The sequence below is a fragment of the Ranitomeya variabilis genome, chromosome 1 (assembly GCF_051348905.1).
Source record: "Ranitomeya variabilis isolate aRanVar5 chromosome 1, aRanVar5.hap1, whole genome shotgun sequence".
Lineage (NCBI taxonomy): Eukaryota > Metazoa > Chordata > Amphibia > Anura > Dendrobatidae > Ranitomeya > Ranitomeya variabilis.
In genome coordinates this window covers 687169983-687191535 of record NC_135232.1, presented here as the reverse complement: position 1 = coordinate 687191535, position 21553 = coordinate 687169983, and the positions used below count along the sequence as shown (strand labels likewise).

Here is a 21553-nt window from a genome sequence, read left to right as displayed (position 1 = left end):
TGTTATGGTTCCAATATTGGAAATTATGAGAAAAAAATGTCAGATGATGGTAGGTGGGCTCCATCCATCCAGGTAGCTCTAACCTCTAACTGTAGAGAGTTATTCCCAAAATAGAAAGTTGTCCCTTATCCTCTTATCCATAGGATAGGAAATAACTTGCTGATTGTTGGGGGTCCGACCACTGAGATTGTTGAATTAATAAGGTTAATAGATTACTCAAAAGGGAATCTATCAGCAGTTTTTGTTATTTCATCTGAGACTGCATCATACAGGGCAAGAGAGGCTGATTGCAGCAATGTATCACTTCTGCTGTAGATTCAATACAATTAGTATTTTATTAGCAGGAGATTATCACTAGAGGACTAGGTGTCTCATGCCTCCTGCCAACCAAGCCCCCGCCACTGATTGGTATCTTTCTGCCTCTGCACAGTGTACACATGTTCATTCCCTTCTATAGGAGGTGTTTGAGACATTTTAGCATATGCAGAGGAGATGGAAATCCATAGAAATGTGTAATTATGAATTTTTATCTTTTTTCCTTTTTAGTTTCATGATCAAGAACATTCATTCACAAATAATAAAGATGGCTCCCAGCAGAAAACAAAAAGGTATTTCTCTTGTGTTGTTGTAACCTAATGGATACAGTTTATCAAATGCACAAACAGACAATGTAAGGCCTCGATCAGACAAGCTTTATAAAATAGGATAAGTAGTAAGCCGGGAGGCCGGATAGTGGTGCCTTTCTGAAGTCCTATGTTCAGACAACCCCTTTAAAGGGGGATGTCCACTACTTTAAAAAAACAACTTAAATGGCTCAAGATGGTGGGAAAATGAAAAAAAAAATAATGAAAAAGAAGAATGATATTCACTTACTGGACTGGAGCCGGTCGTTACTGTGTCCCCCTGCTGGTCTCCTGGCTTGTTCTTCTGGTGGGGACATCATGTGACTAGTGATGAGCGTGTATACTCGTTGTTTGGGTTTTCCCGAGCACGCTCGGGTGGTCTCCAAGTATTTGTAAGTGCTCGGAGATTTAGTTTTCGTTGCCTCAGCTGCATGTTTTACAGCTGATAGACAGCTTGAATACATGTGGGGATTCCCTAGCAACCAGGCAACCCCCGCATGTACTCAGGCTGTCTAGCAGCCGTAAATCATGTAGCCGCGTCAACAAAAGCTAAATCTTGAGCAGTTACAAATACTCGGAGATCACCCAAGCGTGCTCAAAAACCCCCCGAGCAACGAGTATACTAGCTCATCACTACACGTGACCACTGCAGCCAACCAGCCTTCACATTCCATCCGAGCCGAATGATAGATTATTTATTTTAGCTGGGACAGAATATGAAGGCTGCAGCGATTGTGTGATGCCCCCTTTCCATGAGAAAAAAAGGCAGGAGACCGGTGGGGCGGCACAGTGCAGAGTATGAGGCTCTGATCCAGTAGATTAGTAATGTTTATTTTCTAATTATTTTCCCATCATCCTTGACCTATTCAAAATATATTTTAAAGTAGTGGACAAACCCTTTTATTAGTGCATCTGTTGACTGCTTCCAGTGACAACCGGCAGAATTGTGAATGCAGCTCTGGAGTATAATAACTATTGTATCACAGGATCAATACAAGATAAGTAACAATGTAGTTACACGGCTACTGTCAGCTGTTATGTATGTAGCTGTGTCGTCTAATGGCTGCAGTCAATAATGTAGTTCACCATAGGGATTTAACGTCTCAAGGCAATGACGTCAGAAGATCAACAATTAATTCTGACACTAAAATGATTAAATAAAATAATATTAATTGAAAAAAAACTTTTTTGGGTCCACGGTAAGAGGACCATGACCCTTCTGGGACCGCAGATAAGTCACAGTCTTATGTTATTTTCAATCTGCTTGAGATCTACAATAATGCAGCTTTCACTTCCTGGGAAGTAGAAACAAAGATATTGCTGAGATTAAAGTCACTGTTTGTTGTTTGATGACAGACACAAGGTCGAGAATCACATATATTTTGGAAATAACCTGAAGAAAAGACCCAGTGTTCCTCGAACAGACCTGATGCAGTGATATATAACAACAGTGCTGTAGTATGGACTGGACTCACAAATTGGTGCTGCACAATTATTGCTTGCAGCACAACTCTATAATAATAATAATAATCTTTATTTATATAGCGCCAACATATTCCGCAGCGCTTTACAGTTAAACAGTTTCAAACACAACAGTCATAAGTAACAGTGTTAACAATAATATAATGATTAAAGCAAAATATGATGACCCTGTTCGTGAGAGCTTACAATCTACAATGAGGTGGGGGAGATGCAAAGTACAGGTGTGTCTTTACAATGATATACTGTATTTACAATGATGGTCCAGCCATCTTTAGGGGTTACCGGATAAGTGGAAATAGTGAATGGGCTACACACGCACACTTACCGTATTTTTCGGACCATAACACGCACTTTTTTCCCAAACAATTTTGGGGTAAAATGGGGGTGCGTCTTATGGTCGCAATATACTTACAAATCCTGCGGCTGTGGCGGTGCGGCGGGGCTCTGTGGTGTGGTGGTGGTGGGCTGTGCTCTGGGGCAGTGGTAGCGGCTCTCTGTGCTCTGTGGGGGCTCCGCCGGCATTTCGTCAAAGCCCGGAGGCACCCGCACATACGTTGCTGCCATATTGCGGTGGCCTCCGGGAAGATGGCCGACGAGCCAGGGGCGGCGCATGCTCAGATTCAGATCTCGGGACTGAATCTGAGCATGCACCGCCCCCGGCCCGGCGGCCATATTCCCGGAGGCCACCGCAGCATGACAGCAATGGATGTGCGGGGGCCTCCGGGCTTTGATGAAATGCCGGCGGAGCCCCCCATGGAGCACAGAGAGCCGCTGCCACTGCACCGGAGCACAGCCCCTGCCCCGGAGCACAGTCCCCCTGCCCCAGCACAGAGCCCCTGCTCCAGCACAGAGTCCCTGCCCCAGCACAAAGCCCCAGCACAGAGCTCCAGCACAGAGCCCCTGCCCCAGCACAGACCCCATGCCCCAGCACAGAGCCGCCACCCCTGCCCCAGCACAGAGCCACCGCACCAGCTTGGGATGGGGTTTCCCGGAGGCCACCGCACCAGTCTGGTCCAGACTGAACGACCTCTATGACCACTCCTCCACTTGTGCTCATCCCTTCCCTGGTAAGCTGAATTCAGACTATAAGACGGACCATTTCTCCTTCGCCTCATTGGGGGACACAGGACTGTGGGGGTATGCTTCTGCCGCTAGGAGGCCGTCACTAAGCAAACGTGAAAAAAAGTTAGCTCCTCCTCCGTCGTATACACCCTGACACTGGCTACCGGAGAATCCAGTTTCATGCTTAGTGTCTCAAGGAGGCACACCTCTGAGTCCCGGATCCTTTGGACCCTTTTTTTCATCACTACATCTATGGATTGAGGGGGCGACGGACCCTTTTGAGGGTCCGATCTCCCCAAACCAACAACGGGCAAGCACGTGCGATTCTCTCCACATATCCTTTCCCGCGACGTGGGATCCCTCACCGGACTTGGCCCTGACCACCCTGAGGTATTTAGACCCTAGGCTGTACAGGTGCCCTTAGATGTCTGTGTGACCCCCCCGATTCCTACACCTCTGCTCCGCTTCGGTGATAGATGGGGTGGTGGACGGTCCCTCTCCTTATCCTCGGCTGATAATGGAGCTAGGGTTCCTGTACCGTCATTCTTCTTCCCCCCGCTGGAGGTACTCAAAATGGGGGGAGGGTCAGATAGGGGGGCTCCTGACTAGGCGCACAATGCATCTCTTGATGCTGATTTACCTGGAGCTGCGGGTTCCTCCGGGTGTCTTTGGCAGTAATAGCGACGCCGCAGTTCCTGGGGTAACGGTGCTCTGCAGCAGTATGGTGGTGGTTCTCGCCGGCTCGGCAGCGAGGTACGGCTGGTGCTGCGGTTCTTTCCCCGCGCCACGGCAGTGCGGGCGGCGCTGCGGTGGTACGGGGCGCCCGGCGCTGCGGCCTTCCAGTGGCTTCAGACTCAGCCTGGCCTCCAGCAGGCACTTCCGGGTCGCTTAGACCCGGCCTTCCGCCCAGCAGACCGCGCTGTGAGGTCCCGCCCCCTCCGGCGCACCTACTTCCGGTTCCGCCGTTCCTTTCCTCTCCTAGGGAAAATCGAGGCCCCGGCTTCAGGCCTACTACAGGCCGCATCACATCATGGCGGTCCCGCCCCCTGAGGTCTGCTAGAGATAAAGGTAGCTCATTTGGCTCCGCACCGTGCGTTCGGTTCCATCGCTGTAATCGTGGGGACACAGGACTGGGGTAAGTGCTTCTACCTCCAGCTGGCAGAAGCATTATTTTTTTCCCAGTCTCAGGCCCTGGGTATATCTTTTTACAGATCACTATGTCTAGAAGGGTTAACACTCACACGGTCCTATATACCGGTTGTGTAGCTTGTCGTGCTGTATTCCCGCACGCCCAGAGTAATCGTCTCTGCGAGGCTTGCGACTCTGAACGCGCCCAGGAGCCCCCCCCCCTGCCAGCTCCCCAGCAATCTCTCTGACTCCTGCCCCTCAAGCAGAGACTAGGGCAGCTCCGCTGGAATGGGTTACGTCCTTGTCGCAATCCATGGTGTCCCTAACTGAAGCAATCAAATCCCTTGAGACCCCGGCGGTCAGGACCAGCAGTCCTTCTGTCTCGGAGAGGGCCTCGGGATCTCAGGAACCTTCAGCCCGCAGGGGCCGCGCCCGCTCTAGGCAGACGCATGGGAAGCAGATTCGCACAGCGTCGCCCAGGCCCTCAGGTGCTTCTGCATCCTGGAGCTCCGTGTCACGTTCTCCTTCCCCAGCAGAGAGCGGGGAAGTTGAGACAGACTATGAGTCAGAGGAGTCCCTTAATTTTGAGAATCCTGGGTTTCAGGAGTCTGTAGATAGCCTGATTGAGGCCGTCAATCAGTCCCTGGGAATAGAGGCCGAACTTGCCTCATCCTCAGATCATAAAGTCTCATTTAAACGGGCCAAACGGTCCCATAGGGTTTTTTCCTCTCATCCTGAGTTTGAGGACCTGATTCGGCGTAACTGGGAACACCCGGACAATCGTTTTTCGGGGCAAAAAGCCTTGAAGGTTAGGTACCCCTTTGCTACTGAACTTTGTAGTAAATGGGCAGAAAATCCTTCTGTAGATCCTCCGCTGTCCTGTTTAGCCTCTAACTTGTTGCTATTTTTAATGTTTGTGCCCTTAAATCAGAGAGCCATATCAAGCAACATAGTTAATAAATAACATTTCCCACATGTCTACTTTACATCAGCACAATTTTGGAAACTTTTTTTTTGTTAGTAAGTTATAAGGGTTAAAAATTGACCTGCGATGTCTGATTTTTTCAACAAAATTTACAAAACCATTTTTTTTAGTGACCACCTCACATTTGAAGTGAGTTTGGGGGACAATATGACAGAAAATACCCCAAAGTGACACCATTCTAAAAACTGCACTTCTCAAGGTGCTCAAAACCACATTCAAGAAGTTTATTAATCCTTCAGGTGCTTCACGAGAACTAAAGCAAGGTGGAAGGAAAAAAATGAACACTTTACTTTTTTCACAAAAAATTTACCTTGGAACCAAACTTTTTTATTTTCACAAGGGTATCAGGAGAAAATGGACCACAAAATTTGTTGTGCAATTTCTCCTGAGCACGCCGATACCCCGCATGTGGGGAAAGCCACTGGTTGGGTGCATGGCAAGGCTCAGTAGGGAGGGAGCACCGTTTGACTTTTTGAACACAAAATTGGCCGGAATCAAAGGCGGGCGCTGTTATGATGGCCTGGTGGTTAGGAGCACCCAGAATGACCTGATGGTTAAACTGGAAATCGGGACGAGCTCTGGGGAGTGGGAGCTCTGCTGACCGCAAACCCTAATCCTATCTCACAAAACTAGAAATAGCCGTGGAGCGTACCTAACTCTCCCTAGACGCCTCTTCACAGCCTAAGAGCTAACTACCCCTAAAGATAGAAAATAAAGCCTTACCTTGCCTCAGAGAAATTCCCCAAAGGAAAAGGCAGCCCCCACAAATATTGACGGTGAGTTAAGAGGAAAGTCACAAACACAGGAATGAAACAGGTATTAGCAAAGGAGGCCAGTCTTCACTAGATAGGCAGAGGATAGTAAAGGGATCTATGCGGTCAGCACAAACTACAAAAACCACGCAGAGTGTGCAAAAAGACCTCCACACCGACTCACGGTGTGGAGGTGCCACCCTGCGCCCCCAGAGCTTCCAGCTAGCAAGGAAATATCATGAAAGCAAGCTGGACAGAACTTAGCATGTGCTAAGAAATATATTCAGAACACAATGAACAATAAATGAGCTAGCAATGACTTAGCTTCTGCTGGAACAGTCAGGTCACCAGAGAAATCCAAGAGAGATCTGAACCAGTACTGATACATTGACAGCAGGCATGAGGTAACGATCTGAGTGGAGTTAAATAGAGAAGCCAGCCTAGCGATAAACGAGGGCAGCTGGGAAAGCAAGCCTCAAGGAACAGCAGTACCACTCAAAGCCACCAGAGGGAGTCCAAGCACCGAACTCACTGAAGTACCATTCATGACCACAGGAGGGAGTCCAAGAACGGAATTCACAACAGGGCGCCATGTCACGTTTGGAGACCCTGGATGTACCTAAATAGTGCACACCCCCCAATTATAACGCCAACCCTAACACAGCCCTACCCATGACCCCAATCCCAACCACAACCCTAACCCCAACTCCAACACCACCCTAACCCCAACACCCCAACCGTAACCCCAACACAACTGTATCCCCAACACAACCCTAGCCCTAAGACAAACCTAACTCCAACCCTAACCCCAACACCACAACTGTAACCCCAACAACACAACCCTAATCCCAACCCGAAACCTAGCCTCAACACTAACCCTAGCCCAACCCTAACCCAACCCCAACCCTAACCCTAGCCTCAACCCTAGCCCAACCCTAACCATAGTTCTAACCCCAACCCTAGCCCCAACTCTAACCCTAATGGAAAAATGGAAAAAAAAATACTTTTTTTAATGCTATTTTTACCTAACTAGGGGGGGTTGATTTACTTATTTTTAAAATTTTGATCACTGTGATAGGGTCTATCACAGTGATCAAAATGAACCTATAGGAAAAATCTCCTATTGTTGCTGGGTACTGGCTGGCACATCTCGGCAGGTGCACTGCGCAAGCGCCTTCCATTTTCTTCCTGGAAGAAGACGCTGAGGGCAGGCGGACAGAGCCGGAGGGTTTCGGGGATGCCGGAGGTACCGGGTGGGCTCGAGGGACCACATTTCTCTCTCCTCTGGTATGCTAGATCATATCAGTGGAGAGAGAAATAAATGGGAAATTGGACTAATCGAATAACGGCGATTGCAACACTGGGGACAGTAACAGAGTAGCCGAGTGTTATGACCTGGTGGTTAAGAGGCCACACTGATATGACCTGGTGGCTAAAACGCAACATGGGACGAGCTCTGAGGAGGTGGTATCTCTACTGACCGCAGTTCCTAATCCTAACAACAACACTAGTAATAGCCGTGGGATGTTCCTGACTCTCCCTAGACACCTCGTCACAGCCTAAGAGCTAACTGCCCCTAAAGTAGGAAATAGAAAGCTAGCTTGCCTCAGAGAAAACCCCCAAAGGAAAGACAGCCCCCCACAAATATTGACTGTGATTGGAGAGGGAAATGACGTACACAGAAATGAAATCAGATTTCAGCAAAGGTGGCCAATACTAAACTTGATAGACAGAGAGAAAAGGATACTGTGCGGTCAGTATTAAAAACTACAAAATCCACGCAGAGTTTACAAAAATGAACTCCACACCGACTCACGGTGTGGAGGGGCAAATCTGCTTCCCCAGAGCTTCCAGCTAGCCTGAATATGACATAGTGACAAGCTGGACAAAAAGAGACATATTTGCAGAGCAATAGAGTCCAAACAAATGGACAAACAAGAACTAGCAAAAACTTATCTTTTGCTGACAAGGACAGGCCATATGAGAAATCCAAGGAGAGAACCAAATCCAACCAAGAACATTGACAGCTGGCATGAAGTAAAGCCCAGAGCAGGTTTAAATAACAAACCCAGGCAAGGCGATCAGTGGAGGCAGCTGCTACAGCTACCTAAAGGAGCAGTAGTTCCACTCGAAACCACCAGAGGGAGCCCAAGGGCAGAACTCACAAAAATACCATTAGCAACCACAGGAGGGAACTCCAGAACGGAATTCACAACAGCCGAGCCCCCGAAGATTTTCCGAAGTTGGGGGGGGTGCTATACCCTTATTTCTCAGCTCCGTAAAAAGTGACGCTGAGGAATAAGTACCCTTAACTGACGCCTTTAAAAGGCGTATTGGTGGTCGTTAAGGGGTTAATCCCCCCACAATGTTCTGCTTCTGCTGAAATCTGTAACAGTCACTCTGCCTGCTTTGTCTCCTCCTGTTATTGGCTCTTTGTCAATATTTGTCCGTGCAGCGTCACACATAGCACAGGAGTCAAAAGACTTGAAATAGCATGACACTTTACCATGATTATTTTTGTTCTAGTCTTTATGGGATCAGGGAGGTCTGATCCCCAATGATTGGACATTTGTACCATGTCCTAGAGATTACTACCAAGGTTTATGATTAGTCAACTCCTTTAAACACAACTAGCTAACTAATAATCTCAATAATAATATTGAGATCTGAGCTATTACACACGAGTTATAGAAAAACAACCCTGGAATTGACTTTACACCAGTAAAGTGTTGCACTTCGTTACTCATTAATTTTTTTTTTCCCAGGCACTACTATGACCTGCATGACAGTCGTGGAGATGATAAGGTAAGATGGTATTGTGGAGTAACGGCAGGTTATTACTGTTTGTGCAACTTACCCCCCATAAAAGATGGATATACCGAAAATAATAATGCAATTTTCACATGTAAAATACTGGAGCGAGTTTCTAAATGTGTTAGGGATTGAAAAACCCCAAACTATGATGAAAATGGCACTGACATGACATCAGTTTAGCTGTGTTCTCCTCCTCCACTGCTCAGCCTCTAGCCTCCAAATTTTTGTACTGCTTCATAGAAACAGATATACCATGTGTTCTTTGTACTCCCCCCCCCCCATAAATCAATCGTGTACATGAAATTAAGCAACTTTGTAATATATTTTTATCAGAGAAATCCTCAAAATTCTCAATTTGTTTTCATTGAATACAGATTTTCCTTTTACAGAGATAGGAGATGACAGTTGGTGTTCATAAAGTTCTATGGAGAACTGTAACTGTCATTTCAGTAGAATTTTAGAAGCACCAAGTTTCATCTTCTATCTCAGTAGTGGGAACATCTGTCTTCACTAAATACAGACATTACCCATGAATTGTGAATAAAAGATCAATACAGGAGGAGAAAGAAGTGGATTTATCTGAATAGATATAATTCAACGTTGCTCATTTTCATGTGTACTATCGATTTATGAAATAAAAATTACTTTTTAATTACTGCTTCCCATCTTCCTATAGAGACAGAACTAAGGGAGGCGCTTTATCCGAGGGCTGTATACTGTTGTTGCACTTTGTTCTCTGCTTCTTGTATCTGCCCCTTGTGCATCGGATTCCTTAATTCCATATTATATCTAAATGCAAGAGAAAAAACTAATTTAACTTATCCATAGTATTGTAATAAAAATACACACATTTGGGTATTTTCCACTGGAAGTTTACAGCTCTCATCTGTAGTTTTTCAACAGTGCTGCCAATTGACTCCTACAGTTATAACTGCAGCAGTGACCCCCACTGGTTGGAAAGCTGTTCTGCATGACAGGGCTAAAACAATCATTTCTTAAAACAACAGGAAAGTTTATTGGGAGCAAATATAGGCATTTCTATGTATTCACTTTGCAAATAAAACTTCACAATTGATAATAAGAAATAGTAATATTTTCCAGGTAAAATTTTAAAGCAACAGATCGATTTAACAGGTTATTTCCATTTTCATAGATGGATGTTGTTGGATAGTACTTGTAAATACAAGCAATTTTGCAATTTACTGCCTATCAACATTTTCAGCCGTTCTTGATATAGTAACACTTTTTTCTTTACAGCTCATTGCCTTGAAGACAGACAGCAGAACGTGCACAGCGCTTAACCCCTTCACCCCCAAGGGTGGTTTGCACGTTAATGACCGGGCCAATTTTTACAATTCTGACCACTGTCCCTTTATGAGGTTATAACTCTGGAACGCTTCAACGGATCTTGGCGATTCTGACATTGTTTTCTCGTGACATATCGTACTTCATGATAGTGGTAAAATTTCTTCGATATAAGTTGCGTTTATTTGTGAAAAAAACGAATATTTGGCGAAAATTTTGAAAATTTCGCAATTTTCCAACTTTTAATTTTTATGCCCTTAAATCACAGACATATGTCACGCAAAATACTTAATAAGTAACATTTACCACATGTCTACTTTACATCAGCACAATTTTGGAACCAAAATTTTTTTTTGTGACGGAGTTATAAGGGTTAAAAGTTGACCAGCAATTTCTCATTTTTACAACACCATTTTTTTTTAGGGACCACATCTCATTTGAAGTCATTTTGAGGGGTCTATATGATAGAAAATACCCAAGTGTGACACCATTCTAAAAACTGCACCCCTCAAGGTACTCAAAACCACTTTCAAGAAGTTTATTAACCCTTCAGGTGTTTCACAGGAATTTTTGGAATGTTTAAATAAAAATGAACATTTAACTTTTTTTCACACAAAATGTATTTCAGATCCAATTTGTTTTATTTTACCAAGGGTAACAGGAGAAAATAGACCCCAAAATTTCTTGTACAATTTGTCCTGAGTATGCTGATACCCCATATGTGGGGGTAATCCACTGTTTGGGCGCATGGCAGAGCTCGGAAGGAAAGGAGCGCCATTTGACTTTTCAATGCAAAATTGACTGGAATTGAGATGGGACGCCATGTTGCATTTGGAGAGCCCCTGATGTGCCTAAACATTGAAACCCCCCACAAGTGACACCATTTTGGAAAGTAGACCCCCTAAGGAACTTATCTAGATGTGTGGTGAGCACTTTGACCCAACAAGTGCTTCACAGAAGTTTATAATGCAGAGCGGTAAAAATAAAAAATCATATTTTTTCACAAAAATGATATTTTCGCCCCCAATTTTTTATTTTTCCAAGGGTAAGAGAAGAAATTGGACCCCAAAAATTGTTGTGCAATTTGTCCTGAGTACGCTGATACCCCATATGTGGGTGTAAACCATTGTTTGGGCGCAGGGCAGAGCTCGGAAGGGAAGGAGCGCCATTTGACTTTTCAATGCAAAATTGACAGGAATTGAGATGGGACGCCATGTTGCATTTGGAGAGCCCCTGATGTGCCTAAACATTGAAACCCCCCACAAGTGACACCATTTTGGAAAGTAGACCCCCTAAGGAACTTATCTAGATGTGTGGTGAGCACTTTGACCCAACAAGTGCTTCACAGAAGTTTATAATGCAGAGCCGTAAAAATAAAAAATCATATTTTTTCACAAAAATGATCTTTTCGCCCCCAATTTTTTATTTTCCCAAGGGTAAGAGAAGAAATTGGACCCCAAAAATTGTTGTGCAATTTGTCCTGAGTACGCTGATACCCCATATGTGGGTGTAAACCATTGTTTGGGCGCAGAGCAGAGCTCGGAAGGGAAGGAGCGCCATTTGACTTTTCAATGCAAAATTGACTGGAATTGAGATGGGATGTCATGTTGCGTTTGGAGAGCTCCTGATGTGCCTAAACATTGAAACCCCCCACAAGTGACACCATTTTGGAAAGTAGACCCCCTAAGGAACTTATCGAGATGTGTGGTGAGCACTTTGACCCAACAAGTGCTTCACAGAAGTTTATAATGCAGAGCCGTAAAAATAAAAAATCATATTTTTTCACAAAAATGATCTTTTCGCCCCCATTTTTTTATTTCCCCAAGGGTAAGAGAAGAAATTAGAGCACAAAAGTTGTTGTGCAATTTGTCCTGAGTACGACGATACCCCATATGTGGGGGTAAACCACTGTTTGGGCGCATAGCAGAGCTCGGAAGGGAAGGAGCGCTATTTTACTTTTCAATGCAAAATTGACTGGAATTAAGATGGGATGCCATGTTGCGTTTGCAGAGCCCCTGATGTGCCTAAACATTAAAAACCCCCACAAGTGACACCATTTTGGAAAGTAGACCCCCTAAGGAACTTATCTAGATGTGTTTTGAGAGCTTTGAACCCCCAAGTGTTTCACTACAGTTTATAACGCAGAGCCGTGAAAATAAATTCTTTTTTTTTTTCACAAAAATGATTTTTTAGCCCCCAGTTTTGTATTTTCACAAGGGTAACAGGATAAATTGGACCCCAAAATTTGTTGTCCAATTTGTCCTGAGTATGCTGATACCCGATATGTGGGGGGGAACCACTGTTTGGGCGCATGACAGAGCTCGGAAGGGAAGGAGCGCCATTTGGAATGCAGACTTAAATGGATTGGTCTGCAGGCGTCACGTTGCATTTGCAGAGCCCCTGATGTACCCAAACAGTACAAACCCCCCACAAGTGACCCCATATTGGAAACTAGACCCCCCAAGGAACTTATCTAGATGTGTTGTGAGAACTTTGAACCCCCAAGTGTTTCACTACAGTTTATAACGCAGAGCCGTGAAAATAAATTCTTTTTTTTTTTCACAAAAATGATTTTTTAGCCCCCAGTTTTGTATTTTCACAAGGGTAACAGGATGAATTGGACCCCAAAATTTGTTGTCCAATTTGTCCTGAGTATGCTGATACCCGATATGTGGGGGGGAACCACTGTTTGGGCGCATGACAGAGCTCGGAAGGGAAGGAGCGCCATTTGGAATGCAGACTTAAATGGATTGGTCTGCAGGCGTCACGTTGCATTTGCAGAGCCCCTGATGTACCCAAACAGTACAAACCCCCCACAAGTGACCCCATATTGGAAACTAGACCCCCCAAGGAACTTATCTAGATGTGTTGTGAGAACTTTGAACCCCCAAGTGTTTCACTACAGTTTATAACGCAGAGCCGTGAAAATAAATTCTTTTTTTTTTTTCACAAAAATGATTTTTTAGCCCCCAGTTTTGTATTTTCACAAGGGTAACAGGATAAATTGGACCCCAAAATTTGTTGTCCAATTTGTCCTGAGTATGCTGATACCCGATATGTGGGGGGGAACCACTGTTTGGGCGCATGACAGAGCTCGGAAGGGAAGGAGCGCCATTTGGAATGCAGACTTAAATGGATTGGTCTGCAGGCGTCACGTTGCATTTGCAGAGCCCCTGATGTACCCAAACAGTACAAACCCCCCACAAGTGACCCCATATTGGAAACTAGACCCCCCAAGGAACTTATCTAGATGTGTTGTGAGAACTTTGAACCCCCAAGTGTTTCACTACAGTTTATAACGCAGAGCCGTGAAAATAAATTCTTTTTTTTTTTTCACAAAAATGATTTTTTAGCCCCCAGTTTTGTATTTTCACAAGGGTAACAGGATGAATTGGACCCCAAAATTTGTTGTCCAATTTGTCCTGAGTATGCTGATACCCGATATGTGGGGGGGAACCACTGTTTGGGCGCATGACAGAGCTCGGAAGGGAAGGAGCGCCATTTGGAATGCAGACTTAAATGGATTGGTCTGCAGGCGTCACGTTGCATTTGCAGAGCCCCTGATGTACCCAAACAGTACAAACCCCCCACAAGTGACCCCATATTGGAAACTAGACCCCCCAAGGAACTTATCTAGATGTGTTGTGAGAACTTTGAACCCCCAAGTGTTTCACTACAGTTTATAACGCAGAGCCGTGAAAATAAATTCTTTTTTTTTTTTCACAAAAATGATTTTTTAGCCCCCAGTTTTGTATTTTCACAAGGGTAACAGGATAAATTGGACCCCAAAATTTGTTGTCCAATTTGTCCTGAGTATGCTGATACCCGATATGTGGGGGGGAACCACTGTTTGGGCGCATGACAGAGCTCGGAAGGGAAGGAGCGCCATTTGGAATGCAGACTTAAATGGATTGGTCTGCAGGCGTCACGTTGCATTTGCAGAGCCCCTGATGTACCCAAACAGTACAAACCCCCCACACGTGACCCCATATTGGAAACTAGACCCCCCAAGGAACTTATCTAGATGTGTTGTGAGAACTTTGAACCCCCAAGTGTTTCACTACAGTTTATAACGCAGAGCCGTGAAAATAAATTCTTTTTTTTTTTCACAAAAATGATTTTTTAGCCCCCAGTTTTGTATTTTCACAAGGGTAACAGGATAAATTGGACCCCAAAATTTGTTGTCCAATTTGTCCTGAGTATGCTGATACCCGATATGTGGGGGGGAACCACTGTTTGGGCGCATGACAGAGCTCGGAAGGGAAGGAGCGCCATTTGGAATGCAGACTTAAATGGATTGGTCTGCAGGCGTCACGTTGCATTTGCAGAGCCCCTGATGTACCCAAACAGTACAAACCCCCCACAAGTGACCCCATATTGGAAACTAGACCCCCCAAGGAACTTATCTAGATGTGTTGTGAGAACTTTGAACCCCCAAGTGTTTCACTACAGTTTATAACGCAGAGCCGTGAAAATAAAAATTCTTTTTTTTTTTCACAAAAATGATTTTTTTAGCCCCCAGTTTTGTATTTTCACAAGGGTATCAGGATAAATTGGACCCAAAAAGTTGTTGTCTAATTTGTCCTGAGTATGCTGATACCCCATATGTGGGGGGGAACCACTGTTTGGGCGCATGACAGAGCTCGGAAGGGAAGGAGCGCCATTTGGAATGCAGACTTAAATGGATTGGTCTGCAGGCGTCACGTTGCATTTGCAGAGCCCCTGATGTACGCAAACAGTACAAACCCCCCACAAGTGACCCCATATCGGAAATTAGACCCCCCAAGGAACTTATCTAGATGTGTTGTGAGAACTTTGAACCCCCAAGTGTTTCACTACAGTTTACAACGCAGAGCCGTGAAAATAAAAAATCCTTTTTTTCCCACAAAACTTATTTTTTGGCCCCCAGTTTTGTATTTTCCCAAGGGTAGCAGGAGAAATTGGACCCCAAAAGATGATGTCCAATTTGTCCTGAGTACGCTGATACCCCATATGTTGGGGTAAACCCCTGTTTGGGCACACGGGAGAGCTCGGAAGGGAAGGAGCACTGTTTTCCTTTTTCAACGCAGAATTGGCTGGAATTCAGATCGGATGCCATATCCCGTTTGGAAAGCCCCTGATGTGCCCGAACAGTGGAAACCCCCCAATTATAACTGAAACCCTAATCCAAACACACCCCTTACCCTAATCCCAACATTAACCCTAACCACTCCTCTAACCCAGACACACCCAACCCTATTCCCAACCGTAAATGTAATCCAAACCCTAACCCTATCTTTAGCCCCAACCCTAACTGTAGCCCCAACCCTAGCCCCAACCCTAGCCCTAACCCTAGCAATAACCCTAGCCCTAACTCTAGTCCTAACTCTAGCCCTAACCCTAACCCTAATGGGAAAATGGAAATAAATACATTTTTTAATTTTTTTATTTTTCCCTAACTAAGGGGGTGATGAAGGGGGGTTTGATTTACTTTTATAGCGGGTTTTTTAGCGGATGTTTATGATTGGCAGCCGTCACACACTGAAAGACGCTTTTCATTGCAAAAAATATTTTTTGCGTTACCACATTTTGAGAGCTGTAATTTTTCCATATTTGAGTCCACAGAGTCATGTGAGATCTTGTTTTTTGCGGGATGCGTTGACGTTTTTATTGGTAACATTTTCGGACACGTGACATTTTTTGATCGCTTTTTATTCCGATTTTTGTGAGGCAGAGTGATCAAAAACCAGCTATTCATGAATTTCTTTTTGGGGAGGCGTTTATACCGTTCCGCGTTTGGTAAAATTGATAAAGCAGTTTTATTCGTCGGGTCAGTACGATTACAGCGATATCTCATTTATATCATTTTTTTAATGTTTTGGCGCTTTTATACGATAAAAACTATTTTATAGAAAAAATAATTATTTTGGTATCGCTTTATTCTCAGGACTATAACTTTTTTATTTTTTTGCTGATGATGCTGTATGGCAGCTCGTTTTTTGCGGGACAAGATGACGTTTTCAGCGGTACCATGGTTATTTATATCAGTCTTTTTGATCGCGTGTTATTCCACTTTTTGTTCGGCGGTATGATAATAAAGCGTTGTTTTTTGCCTCGTTTTTTTTTTTTTTTTCTTACGGTGTTTACTGAAGGGGTTAACTAGTGGGCCAGTTTTATAGGTCGGGTCGTTACGGACGCGGCGATACTAAATATGTGTACTTTTATTGTTTTTTTTATTTTATTTAGATAAAGAAATATATTTATGGGAATAATATATATATTTTTTTTTCATTATTTTGGAATATTTTTTTTTTTTTTTTTTTTACACATTTGGAAATTTTTTTTTTTACTTTTTTACTTTGCCCCAGGGGGGGACAATACAGATCGGTGATCTGTCAGTTTGCATAGCACTCTGACAGATCACCGATCTGAGAGAAGTGCAGGCTGCTTCACAGTGCCTGCTCTGAGCAGGCTTCTGTGAAGCCACCTCCCTCCCTGCAGGACCCGGATCCGCGGCCATCTTGGATCCGGGTCTGGAGCAGGCAGGGAGGGAGGTAAGACCCTCGCAGCAACGCGATCACATCGCGTTGCTGCGGGGGGCTCAGGGAAGCCCGCAGGGAGCCCCCTCCCTCGCGATGCTTCCCTGCACCGCCGGCACATCGCGATCATGTTTGATCGCGGTGTGCCGGGGGTTAATGTGCCGGGGGCGGTCCGTGACCGCTCCTGGCACATAGTGCCGGATGTCAGCTGCGATATGCAGCTGACACCCGGCCGCGATCGGCCGCGCTCCCCCCGTGAGCGCGGCCGATCGCGTATGACGTACTATTCCGTCCTTGGGAAGTAGGGCCCACCCCACATGGACGGAATAGTACGTCTAATGACAGAAAGGGGTTAAAGCTCTTTTCTATTGAGCTGATAAACACTGTTTTATGGGTTTACCGTGACAGAGAGGAGCCAGAAGACCCCAGCGTCTGATTTCTCCTACTCCTGCACTCAATAGAAGCACTTCACCTTCATACTAAACGGTGCAGGTTTCTTTTGGAAGTGCAGGGGTTAATCTGCTCAGTTGAGAGCTCCTGGAAGCTTTCCTACATTTAGGCTCAGCTGTGCACTGTTAGCCACTCCCATCTCCTATATAAACTTGACCCTGGCTAGCACTCCTTGTCAGAGAAAGGGATTTTCATCATCAATTATGTCTGTGTGGCAAGGGGTTATTGAAAATTTGAGGAAGATGGAGTCCAAATGTAAGGGTATGTGGACACGTTGCGGATTCTCTGCGGATCCGCAGCGTTTTTTGAGGTGCAGAAACGCTGCAGATCCGCAATTGATTTACAGGACAATGTAAATCAATGAGAAAAAAAAATGCTGTGCACACTTTGCGGAAAATCGGCTGCGGAAACGCTGCGGTTTAAAAGAAGTAGCATGTCACTTCTTTTTTGTGAATCTGCAGCGTTTTTGTACCCATTCCATTATAGAAAACCGCAGGGGTAAAAAACACAGCAAATCCGCAAGAAAACTGCAGCAAAAACGCACAAAAAACGCTGCAGAACCGCACAAAAAACGTGAAAAATCCGCAGGTGCGTTTTCTGACAGGAGAGGCAGAATCCGCACCAGAAATTCCTAAGTCTTATCTGCAACGTGTGCACATAGCCTAAGAGTGTGGCTTATTAGAGACATTTGGTGTGTGTTGGTGACTTGGTGTGGTTGTTCTCAAGGAATATTAAATTGAAGGCTCCCTCTTGGAATCTGGGTCCCAGGTTCATCGGTTCTTATAAGATTGTAACTGTTGTCAATCTCATAGCATTCCGCCTTGCCACCCACTTTTTGGATCAATAATGTGTTTCATCGATATCTACTCAACAAATATGTTGCCTCTTTTGTACCATCACCGCTACAGCCATCTCGAGTCGTTGTGGATGGAAATTTGGAATTTCAAATAGCCAAGTGTGGCAGTTCAACTCACTCAGCGGTGCATGGAGGTAGAAAACAGGAACGCTGTCTCTTGAAATTTTCTGTTGGTTTATTATAGACGGCATAAACCAACATGAAGGGAAAAGTAAACACAGCCCTTCAGGAAAACAGGGAAGCAAAAAAACAAAATACTATAGCACAGTCCATACATTTGCAGGTAGCTGCCCGTTCTGGAGCAACACATGTTCAGTCTTTCCTCCTCAGGACACAAACCACCGGAGAGCCTCTCTCCAGCCCTACTGAACAAAGACTGCCTCTGGAGTCCAGCTATTTAAGCCCCAGACCACTCCCTGGGGTGGAGATAAGGTGGACAACTTCCCACCCACTCTATGGTTGTCCACAAAAACTCAGTTCATTATGTAAATTAGCTTTTAAACCCTCGCAGCACTTAGTGTGTTGGAGGAAAATCTCTGAGTTTCACATCACTGACGCCATCAAGCGCAGTGAAACATATCTCCCCTCCAGAACTTTATCAGTGACTTTGTCACGCTCAGATTCACACTTAGTTTGTCAGTCGCTTCAGTATCTGGTACACTGGAAGGGATACAGTCGAGAAGAGAGGTTGTGTTTACCAGCATTTGACGTCATGCGGCCAGGCTGATCCAGGCTTTTCATGTGGCACACCCTGATAATCCTGGTTCTGAGGTTCTGGAGGTCCCTCGTAGAAGGAGGGGGAGTACTGTCACAGGTTTACCATGATAGAGAGGAGTCAGAAGACCGCAGCGTCTGATTTCTCCTACTCCTGCACTAATTAAAAGCACTTCACCTTCATATTAAATGGTGTAAATTTTTTTTAGCAGAGCAGGGTTAATCTGATCAGTTGAGAGCTCCTGTAAGCTTTCCTCTGTTAAGGCTCTCAGCTGTGCACTGTTAGCCACTTCCATCTCCTATATAATCTGGGCCCTGGCTAGCACTCATTGTCAGAGTATCTTTTGCTGCATGGCTGGAGGCTGTTGGTGGTTGTTATTGGAGAAGGCGTTTGGTGGATTTATCTTTGACTGTTGCTTGGCTTGGAGTGTGTGATAATTCCCTTTCTTCTTCTACTTTGGTTCAACTCCATCCCCCACTCCATGGTGCACACCTTTGTTGTTTATATGTGAGTATATTTGTATGATTGGTATTTTCCTTTATCCCTGTTTGTATTACCTTGTTAGTCTGGTTGGTGTATTATGGTACACTACTACTTCCCTCTTCCCTGGATGGGGGAAAGGTACAGACTGAGGGCGGATTCAGGAGCTAAGGCAAGGTATGTGGCCCCGGCCTCTTCACCATCAGACGTAATCCGGGGAACAGGGCGAGCTAGGGCGCCCCTAGCATTAGGGACCGAAAAGGAGCCCCTGGTCTCAGGACACCCGACAACAGAGTCAAGACACACTGTTTTGATGCTGACCAGGATTGATAGAGGGCGCTGTCCAGGTTCACGCAGTGTTTACAAGCCAGACAGTAGTGGTGGTTGCTCTCCTAGGCAACAATCTGTAAACAAAACAAAAGTGTTAGGCTATGTGCACACTTTGCGGGGTCCTCTGCGGGTTCTCCCGCAGCGGATTTGATAAATCTGCAGGGCAAAACCGCTGCGGTTATCCCTGCAGATTTATCGCGGTTTCTTTTGCGGTTTCCGCTGCGGGTTTACTCCTATACTATTGATGCTGCATATGCAGCAATATGCAGCATCAATAGTAATGTTAAAAATAATAAAAAATGGTTTATACTCACCCTCTGACGTCCCGATCTCCTCGGCGCTGCACGCCGCGGTCCGGTTCCAAAGATGCTGTGCGAGAAGGACCTTCATGACGTCACGGTCATGTGACCGCGACGTCACCGCAGGTCCTGCTCGCACACCAACCCTGATACCGGACGGCCGCGTGCAGCGCTGAGAGGTGAGTATATCATTATTTTTTATTTTAATTCTTTTTTTTTACACTAATATGGTTCCCAGGGCATGGAGGAGAGTCTCCTCTCCTCCACCCCAGGTACCATCTGCACATTATTCGCTTACTTCCCGCATCGTGGGCACAGCCCCATGCGGGAAATTAGCGGATCAATGCATTCCTATGTGTGCAGAATCGCAGCGATTCTGCACAAAGAAGTGACATGCTGCGGAATGTAAACCGCTGCGTTTCTGCGCGTTTTTTCCCGCAGCATGTGCACAGCGGATTGCGGTTTCCATAGGGTTTACATGTAAATGTAAATGCTATGGAAACTGCTGCGGACCCGCAGCATCAAAATCGCCGCGGATCTGCGGTAAAACCCGCAAAGTGTGAACATGGCCTTAATATCTCAAAAAGGGCTGCAAATTTGAATACACAGGAAACTAAAAGAGTTCTCGTTTTTAAAACGACTATCTGACATTAGCCAGCTATGATGAAGAGCAGACCCCTTTAGGAAAAGGGGACATGTATAATCGTGTTGTGATATATATATATATATATATATATATATATATATATATATATATATATATATATATTTACTAGATGGTGGCCCGATTCTAACGCATTGGGTATTCTAGAATATGTATGTATATAGCAGCTACATGCTATATACTATGTGGCTGCTATATACATACATACTGTACATATTGTAGAATACCCGATGCGTTAATACAGGCCACGCAGTATATAACAGTGGCCACGCAGTATATAACACAGCTCACGCAGTATATAACACAGCCCACGTACTATATAACACAGCCCACACAGTATATAGCAGCCACACAGTATATAACACAGGCAACTTAGTATATAACACAGGCCACGCAGTATATAACACTGGCCACGTAATATATAGCACAGCCCACGGAGTATATAACACAGCCCACGTACTATATAATACAGCCCACGCAGTATATAACCCAGCCCACGTACTATATAACACAGCCCACGCAGTATATAGCAGCCACGTAGTATATAACACAGGCGACGTAGTATATAACACAGGCCACGCAGTATATAACACTGGCCACGTAATATATAGCACAGCCCACGGAGTATATAACACAGCCCACATAGTATCTAACACTGGCCAGGTAGTATATAGCAGCCACGTGGTATATAACACAACCCACGTAGTATATAGCAGTGTGGGCACCATATCCCTGTTAAAAAAAAATAATTAAAATAAAAAATAGTTATATATTCACCCGCAGGGATCCAGCGAAGCTGTGCCGATGCGCGCGCGGCTGCCGCCACCTTTCGTTCCCAGGATGCATTGCGAAATTACCCAGATGACTTAGCGGTCTCGCGAGACTGCTAAGTCTTCTGGGTAATTTCGCAATGCATCTCTGGGAATGGAAGCTGGCGGCAGCCGCACGCACCTGGGCGGACTACGGGAGGTGAGAATAGCAGGTTTTTTGTTTCTTTATTATTTTTAACATTACATCTTTTTACTATTGATGCTGCATAGGCAGCATCAATAGTAAAAAGTTGGGGACACACAGGGTTAATAGCAGCGTT

At 45.1% G+C, this 21553-nt stretch overlaps 1 protein-coding gene across 1 annotated transcript in view; it reads left to right on the top strand.

The window, feature by feature from the left end:
* Positions 1 to 21553, top strand: part of LOC143776535 (coiled-coil domain-containing protein 170-like) — a 119260-nt gene that overhangs the window by 1705 nt on the left and 96002 nt on the right. The window contains exons 2-3 of the mRNA XM_077265997.1: positions 547 to 608; positions 8798 to 8837. Of these exons, the coding sequence (XP_077122112.1) occupies positions 547 to 608; positions 8798 to 8837 (102 nt within the window). The remainder of the gene's footprint in view (positions 1 to 546; positions 609 to 8797; positions 8838 to 21553) is intronic.